General features: G+C 35.3%; 1 protein-coding gene across 1 annotated transcript in view; it reads left to right on the plus strand.

Annotated features, from left to right (window-relative positions):
* Positions 1-5,444, plus strand: part of ARL13B (ADP ribosylation factor like GTPase 13B) — a 45,601-nt gene extending 40,157 nt beyond the window's left edge. The window contains exons 9-11 of the mRNA XM_029965647.1: positions 264-438; positions 893-961; positions 4,579-5,444. Coding sequence (XP_029821507.1) covers positions 264-438; positions 893-961; positions 4,579-4,655 — 321 coding nt within the window. The 3' untranslated portion in view covers positions 4,656-5,444. The remainder of the gene's footprint in view (positions 1-263; positions 439-892; positions 962-4,578) is intronic.
* The last annotated feature ends 3,820 nt before the right edge of the window (positions 5,445-9,264 follow it).

The raw sequence follows: 9,264 nt of genomic DNA on the forward strand, positions 1-9,264 counted from the left end.
CATGTTTGTTGGTGTGGCTGATACTGTAGCTGAAATTGGGTTTGTTTTTTATCATCATCAAATATGCAGTCCACTTTCCAACAGGACCCAGCTAGGTTGAATTTCGTTATGGAAACACAGAGTTTGCATATACTTTATGCTTAAAATTTGTTTTCTATAGCAAAATGCTGTGTAACTTTTACATTTCCCATAATTTTGTGCGTAAATTTGGACTGAAAACACTCATGTGTCTCCTCAATAATTGTTTTAGAAGATGATCTAAGATATTCTCTGAATATAAGTGTATGATATGTAATGTTTTATTTCTGTTTACTATAGATAACAGTAAGAAGAAAAGTAAAAAACCAAAATTAAAAAGGGGCCACAGAGTAGAACCTATTAATCCAGAGGATTCTCTTCCCAAAAATCCACCACCACCACCACCAGCACTTCCACCAGGTGAGTGTACTAACCACCAGTAATTGATGTCTCAATTTGTGGTTGTTAATCCTTTAAAAGATTCACTTGGGAATAATGAAACTGGAATGATCTTCGTACAGAGAAATGCTGCTAAACCTTCCTCTCTAGAAAATCTTTGATGCAGCTTCCCACTTCATTATAAGAACTTCCAGCAGTAGTGATTTGGCCTGTTCCATGGAGGAAGACATTGTTTTCCCAAAAAGTGAGTCAGAAACTTGACTACTCCTGAAAAAGTGATGAAAATTATCACTATTTAAGGGGAAATCAGCTTCTTTTAAAAGTATTTCATAGTTCTTCACCGTGGATGCAATATATTGCATACCTTGGGTGTTTGTAAATGCTTTGATTTCCCCCAAAATGAGCTGCTTTCTGTTCAGTTCCTCAGAATCAAGAGCAGTCATGGCATGTTTTGACAGTCTTTGTTTTCCTTTAGTTGGCTGGGGAACTCCCAAACTTAATAGACTTCAAAAACTCGAGCCTCTTGGTGAAACACATCATGCTGGTAATTGAAAGTATTTTGGGTTTTGTACTTTTTGAACGTGTTCTCCATTGTTCATTCACTTCTACATTCATTTCATTCTTCATCTTTTTTTTTTTTAATGTCTTAATTCTCTTTTCATTGACCAAAACCTAAACCTTTTGCTTAGTAGAAAGCATCTTTTTGATTTTTCAAGTTTTCCTTTTTTTTTTTTTTTTATGGAAAGGAAATTTATCTTGGATTCCCTTATAAAGTTTAAAATGGCTTGGGATATCAGGAGCTGTTAATGATCTGAAGTTATTTGCATAGCAGCAGTACCTAAACATTAAAAAGTGCCATATTACAAACAGTAAGAGGACCAGTTCAGGACCAGTTATTTTAAGAGTCCAAATGAAAACTAAATTATTGGTCTGGAAGTAGAAATGTCAGTGAAAAAGCTTGGGATCTGCTGCTTTACCTGAAGAATCAGAGTCCCTTAGAGTTGATAACCTGCGAGCAGAAATAAGTTTAATAACTGGAAATATAAAGGTGAGGTAGGCAGATGCTTGATTTCTTGCTTCAGTAATGGCTGGTTTCTATTTTTGGAAGATCCTGGAAGCTTGTTTTTCATATGCTCACACTGCATTTTTTTTTCTGAGTTTTAGAGGGTACTTTCTTTGTTTTTCTTACATTTTTATTTTTCAAATTTTGAATATCCTAGTGAACATGGAGACATCTGGAGTAACACGAGAGGAGAACAACCAAACTAAAGCAATGAGAACACTTACACAAATTGAATAAAGAGAACATCAATTGAGAAACTTAAGGAGAAAGGAGCTGTGGCTGTAGTTACTCTTGAGCTTAACCCTGACTTGAATTAATTGAACTATTGTCATGAGAAATTCTGAAACAACAGAACATGCAGCTTTTCTGCCAAAGAATCAAAAGCTGCCTAAAGGGAAAATGAGGTTTCTAAACCTGAGATATTTATTTCTCACAGGAATGAGGTTCATGTGCATAAAATGTAATTTATTATCTTAATCATAAAACCGTCTTGCTCTTTTTTTAAAGGCACATAAAGAGAAGGCTGCAAGAGAGAAAAGCCAGATGAAGAGGTAGGGAGGGGAAGAAAGGGAATTTCAATTTTTATCTGTTGCATTTTGTAGCAAGAGCATGGGTGGGAACAAAGAGAAAACCAATTAAATTGGAAGCTAACACTGGAAATATGTTGGTAGGGATCTCTTAACCAGAGGTGTCACCACTGAGATCAGAGCAAACTTGAAGTGCTCAGAACTTTGCAGCTGAATTCAAGACTTTGGCTGCTCTTTGCTGAGATTTATTCTTTTTTTCAGGAATTTTGAGACTCACAAGTTTCACACAGAACAGAAAATCCTAGGAAAGCAAGAAAACATCCATTAGGAAAGCACTATTTATAAATGAAAAAAGCTCTTCAAATGCACAGTCAAACCTTCAGTTGGGTCCTGATACCCAAGAGCATCGATTACTTATTTTGGTTAAAGCAGCTGTTTTCTTTTTCATTGGGACCATTTGAGATCCATAGAATCATGGAATCATTTATGTTGGAAAGGACCCTTAAAATCATTGAGTTCAACTGTTAACCCAACATTGCCAAGTCTATCTTGCACTGATTTAACTTGCCATCTGTCCTTGCAACAGTGTTTTTCAGTGAGTTTTTACATATTTTGCAGACTGAGAACCTGCTCTTGATGGGATACTTATTGGAATTTTTCTAAGGCCAGTGATTCTTTATTTGGAATATTCCTGAATCGCATCTTTCTGAAAATCATCTTTTTGGCTATCCCTTCAGCAGAGAAATAACTCAGTGTTGATTTTTTTCCCCCCAGCTTTCCCCAAAATCCACTCCCAAGCTGGGTTTAAAAGTTTTCTCAGACATTCAACCTTTGTGAAATAAAAGGGCATTTTTATTTCCCTTTTGGTTTCATGATTAATTTAAATAAATAGCTTGAAGGAACAATTTGCAGTGAAAGTAGAGATTCTAGTAGAGATACTTTTCAATAAGGAGAGTAGTAAGTCCTTTGTGTTTGTCTTGAATTATTTTTTTATTTTAAGTGTCAGATATTTGGTAATTCTTGCTGCTGAAATATGTAAAATTCAGGAAGTGTGAGGCTGAAACAACCTCCAAAGGTCTGGTTTTTAATGCTAGGCTTTCTCAAACATATAACTCTGCCTTAATTATGCAAACTGGAAAATTTAAGTGTTGATTTAAACACTTAAACGGACTATTTAATGTATATATTGAGTCATTTTTGTGTCATTCTTAGAAGAGAATGTTATATTGGCTGTTAACAGGTAGTAGAGTCAATTATATAAGTCTTTAATTATACCCTTATTTCACTAGAAACTGCAATTTTTCCAATCATAATAATGATTCTGGCACAACATTAGGTAATGTTAGGTGTCTGTTTATTGTCGGTGGAGGATACATTTGCAAGAATAATAAACCTCTTCCAATATAGGAGGTACAATTATCTGTCATTCCTAAAGTGGTCTGCCAGACCTCAAGAAATTAATAAATTGACTGATAAAACCATCCATTGTACAGGTTTTTATTTGCCTTGTACTCATTCGTTGCAGTTTTCTTGCTGCTGTGACACTGAATTAGCACTATTAAAATCAAAAGATTTACTACAATAACATAAAAGTGTTATCATTTTGCTGATTAAATGTAAGGATAACTAAAACCTTGATCCTGCAGACATGTACACATAGTCTTAGAGTAGTGTAATCCACCTTGTTTGCTTTTGTTAATTCTAGCTCAGGAGTGCAATTTTAAGTTATTGCATATGTAGAACAAGTGGAATATATTCTTCTTGGGAAATTCTGATTTATTAAAGCTGAATTTTATGTTGGCAGGCCATCAAGGCTTTGCTGGGGAAGAGGTGGTCTGTATAAATAAAATTGAGATTTGAATGCTTCAAAAAGCTGCTTTTGTTTTTTCTTGATTTCTACCTGTTTCCTCTTACCATCTCTCATATTATTTTGCTTGTGAAATGCTTTGCATGTACCCATCTGCATGGTTGTTTTTTAATTTTATATCAATCACAAATGTTTGAGAATACTTGTCACTCTCTTCTGATATACCTGTTGACTTTGTCTAGAGCAGTTTTACTACTTGGAACTCCTTTATTGACAAAAGAAAATGTTGCAGTTTTTTAAAAAAATTCTTAATATAATTCTTTTAGAAAGTTAGTATGACTTGCAAGATAAATGCCATGCATAAATGGTCCCAAAATTTGGGATGCTGCATAGTGTTACTGTCACTTCGAACTATATTGTAATGAAGACTTTACAGCACCATTCAAATTTTGATACTTGATTTTTTCAGTTGTTGTTTGCATACTTTGGATTTCTCATTTCCTATTTTTAGGGATGTTTACAGATCACCTTTGGGCTCGATCTTGCAAATGCTTCTGCATGTTTAATAAAATGTAATTAAACCCTCTTTTGGCCAATACATCTCTAGACATTAATTAGCACTAGATTTGAAAGTTGCTTGTAGGAATTAGCTCTTAACTTGTAGACTACCTAGCTTTCATTAAAGGAAGCAAGAATTTGCCATATGTAAAAATCCTTTGGGTGACAGATTGATGTGTTTTTCTTCTCTGGAATTTCTCACACAGATTTCTATGGAAAGCCTCTGCCCCCGCTGACTCTACGCCAAAGACCCAACAGTGACACCCATGATGTCATTGCTTAACTGGATCCCAAACAGAATTTAAAACCACAAAATGAAAAAATTCCATCAGAAACATTTTTTTTGCCCTTGAAGGAAAATTTTTAAAGTGACACTTTATCAGCATGTTGCAAAATGACTTGGTGACAATTAAATCTGGAGTTTGTTCTCTCGAACTTAGTTGATCTTGTCATTCCACATCACCAGCACTTCTTCAGGGTTTGGTGTGAAATAAGAAAGGTCTGTGTGTCCATGGATGTGAACATGGTATTGAATATTTACTTGTGAAAATACATGTCCATAAACCTGAAGAAAAACAACTTCAAGATCACAGGATTGTACCGTCCCATGGAGACCTTCCTCCAGGTGCTGTGCAGTCGTTGGTATTTTTTCAGCTCATAAATTATTTTGTAAGATTCATTGTATGATAGGGTGACTATAGAAAGGCTAAACAAATATTGAGTATATTTTTCTACCTTTTTATAAAATGATTTGGAAGTTTGAGTGGACATGGGTACCTACAAGGTAAAGTGATACCTTGGAAGCATGAGAAAGCTGTTGGTCAAGTTAATACAAATACAGTGTGTTTGACTCTTACAGTAGCAAAACGCCTTTATTAGGGATTATATTTCTAGGTGTAGTATTTCATACTTCTGGCAACCTGAAGCAAGGAGTAAGACAGAAAGTTTAAAATAACTACATTTTATACAAAATATTGCTATTTGAACTGTCTGAACGTTTTCTTATCTGTTGTTTTCTTTGTTTTGTTAACTGAATCTGACATAGGTAATAAATTCTGTGGAAAAAAATTTAGTTGGGTATTGTATTGACTACTACAACATACAGGAAAATTGCACATAGTGTAAGTTTTGCACTAATTGAGTCATGAACTTTGATGGAAAACTGAATCAACCAATATGCAGATAAACTCCAACAGGGTTTAATCTCGATAACACTAAATTACCATCTTGAAAACTAAAGAAACTCCAGGGTTTTAAGGATTTAAACAATACTTCCATGTATTTATCTACATTTAAAAAAAATCACATACAAGTGATTAATTAACAACAAGGGTTACACATTGATATATTCCTGTTTAAATGTTTTTCCTCTTACACTAGAGACAACAATTGGTGTCTTGTGTAAAGTATATTGTTATGCCACTTAGTTACAGTAAGGATGAAACCCCCATTCAAAGGGATTTTTTTGAAGAAGGAGTATTTCATTATTGATTATTTTATATTACTCTCCATCTTCAGTAACATGGTAATACCAAATTACTTCAGGAGATGTTAAAGCAATGCGATGTTTATGTTCAGCACTTTGATATTGGAAATCTTTGCCATATGCCCCTTACAGCAATGAGTTGCACAAATAGACATCCACCATAATAATCAAAATTAAATTTTATTAAGATTTTTACAGAATGTGTTTGGGGGGGGGGTGGAATCCATCTTGAGATAAGTTTGGAATGGGTGGAGAGGTAAAGTCCAAGTTTAGTGAAAGGATGAAGCACTTTGTACATGACTACATGAGAGTACTTTTTTTGTATTCTAATAGCGTAACATAATTTGATTATTCTCAGAATTTGGTCATTTTCACTTGAAACAAACACAATATTAAGTGGAGGGGAGGTTGCATAAATGTTTATGTGTGCAATCTCAATTTTAACTGTAGCTCTGTTACCACTTAAGTTTTCAGCTTAAAGGCTATACTTATTTTTTTACAGCTTCAGTTTCTAGGAGTGTATTACCCTTTTATTTTACCTCCCATCAAAAATAAATGAATCAAAGTCTTTACTGAAAACAAAGCTGAATGTGCTGTTGTAACAATGCCTGAGAAACTAAAATGTCAGGTGTTGATACATATGAACTGTGTGTTATGCATGTTGTGTGTGGACACATGTATCATTTTTGATTTTGCTTTTAAAATAAATTTTACCAATATGTGACCAAAGTACTCAGAAATGGTTTTTACAGTTTTGTCTATTATTATGCTCTGTATTTTACTATGGTAGGGTTTTTTTTCAGTAATTTATACAACAATGACTTTTTTTTTTGCTCAAGCTGACATTTATATATGGAATAAAACTAATGCACAGCATCAACATGTTTCCTGTATTATCATAAATTTACAATTTTTTTGGAAGCAAGTATGGTCATAAATATTTAAGGGCTGCAAGTCTCACGTTGCTAAAATGTACAAAATAGAGACCTTATAGACAGAATTTCTGCATATTTTTGCAATAGCAGTGTGGTCAAATTTAGAATATATTGATAGATTGGCACTAAGTTATGTGTATATGTGTACATATAAAGTGCTTTTAATATTTGAGAAGTAAATTGAGAGGTAATTATCGCACAAATTAGAAGATTGATGCTTTTTGTTGTCAATAATATCACTTCCAAAATGTATCAGTGAATTCAGCTGAGAGTATTTGTACCTAAATACAGGAGTGGTAAGTACACAGAAATGCACTGTATAAGCAGAACATTTTGCATTGTCTGTGCGACATTTTAAGTACATGTTTTAAAGATAAGTTAAAGGTATCTTCTAAAATAAGGATTAATAATTCTCATGAGCTGAATTAATGTGAAGGAGAATCAGTGCATCAAAATCAGTTGTTCTGCTTGTCTTCCTTTTTAGTTAAAACCGAGAATCCACAGGACCTTACTCATAGATTTAAAGGTTTTAAATGCACATTAATAGCTATAATTGTATTATTAAAATTAGGTATATTTGATATCCAGTAGATTTAGTTTCACATCTCTGATGGTAACTGTGATCCTCTGGAGGCCCCTCTGTCACTTAAAAACGATTTCCCAGTTTTGCTACTTTAGGTGGCTTTTGAAATAAGATTGCTTGGAGTGGTCTCATGACAATTTTCTTCTCCAGTAGAAAACAGTATATTTCCTGAAAACGGTTATTTTTGGATCTAATGCTGTCACATTACAAAAGATTGATGGACAGTAACAAAGTAATCAGCACAGGCTTTTTTTTTTTCCTTTAAGATTCAAGCAGTATTTTTTCCAGTAATATATTCTAGTATTTTAGTGGAAAGCTTGACACTGTAAGTTCAGGATGCCACCCACTAACTTTGCCATAGTCTGTTAGATTCCTACCTTTTGGAATTCTTTCAGCTTGAAGTACTTTAAGCCCTAGATTTAGGGGGAGGGTACTCAGCATAATTTTTTGTTTCATTGGTACTGTAAAATTCAATTACTGTATATATTTTCTTCTGTGATACTGGCCTTGGCAGAATTACAGCCACGGAGAACTGTACTTTTCATACCACTTTTGTTCTGTATTTGTTGGTACAACTCATTTATCCGAAAGTCTTTCAGGTTTCCTTTCACCTTTGATACATAGGAAGTATCCATTTTGCCTGCAGGCCCTTTGTCACAGTCCTGATTGAAACCTTTTAAATAAGCTTTCAAGTGTGATGGTAATTGGCATAAATGTTCTTAGCCTTCATGAGTAGCTGCCTGAAACTCAAATATTTATCTATAGGATAGCTCTCCTACTATCATACAGATGACCTTTGCTCCCCTTTCCAGTCTGGATTTCTGAGGCTCGTTTCAGCCCTGGTTCACCTTCCAGAGAATGGCTTATCTGAAAACACATGGAAGATACTTGTGGGAATAATTCTCAAGTCTCCATCAGTTTTTATGGCAGTAGCAGCAGGCTGAGCTGGAGCTGATCCCCGCTGTGGTTCAGAGGAGGCTCTTGGGCAGCTAGACAGCAGCTGCAAAGCCTGGACCAGCCAGAAGTCTGGCTCTGGTGAAAAGGCACTAGCAGAGTCCTGACTGGTGGGTGGGGTGGGATGGCAGCAGCCCCTGGGATGCAGGTGCTGAGATGAGGATCAGTTTTGTAAGTTGACTGAGAATCCAGTTGCTGCCTGATCCTGGTTTATTTCCTGGAGAGGCAGAGGAGGCAGGATGGCAGTACAGACTCCCAAAGGAAGAAAAGAAAATCACAAAGAAACCAAAATCAAATGAAACAAAAAACCCACAAACAAACAAACAAAAAACCACACAAAAAACACAACACAAAAACAACTAACCAACCAAGCAAAAAAAAAGGCCAAAAAACCCCAAATGAATTAACACACTCCCCCAAAAAAAAAAAACAAAAAACACACAACAAAACCCGAAAAACAAAAAAAAACCCAAACAAACAGAACAAAAAATCCCAAAGCAGAACAAAAGCAAAAAAAAACCCCAAAACAAACCAAAAAAACCACACACACAAAAAAATCCACAAAAAACCAACCAAACAAAAACCAAACAGCCAAACAAAAAAAACCAAACCAACAACAACAACAAAAGTCCAAACTAAAGAAACATAAAGGTCAGGAACTGTAGTGACAGGACAAGATGTAATGGGTAGAAATTAAGAGGGGAAATTCAGGTTACACCCATTAGGTAGAAATTCTTTACTGTGACTGTGGTGGGACACTGGCCCAGGTTCCCCGGGAGGTGGTGCACGCCCCAACTCCGACGGTGTCCAAAGCCAAGCTTGGATGGTGCCTTGACCAACCTGCTCTAGTGCGAAGTGTCTCGAACCACGGGAGTTGAGACTAGACGGTTTTTCCAGTCCTCCCAACCCATGATTCCATGGCAAGACCGCAGGG

This window comes from Manacus vitellinus, unplaced genomic scaffold (assembly GCF_001715985.3).
Source record: "Manacus vitellinus isolate BGI_N305 unplaced genomic scaffold, ASM171598v3 scaffold_113_pilon, whole genome shotgun sequence".
Classification (NCBI taxonomy): Eukaryota; Metazoa; Chordata; class Aves; order Passeriformes; family Pipridae; genus Manacus; species Manacus vitellinus.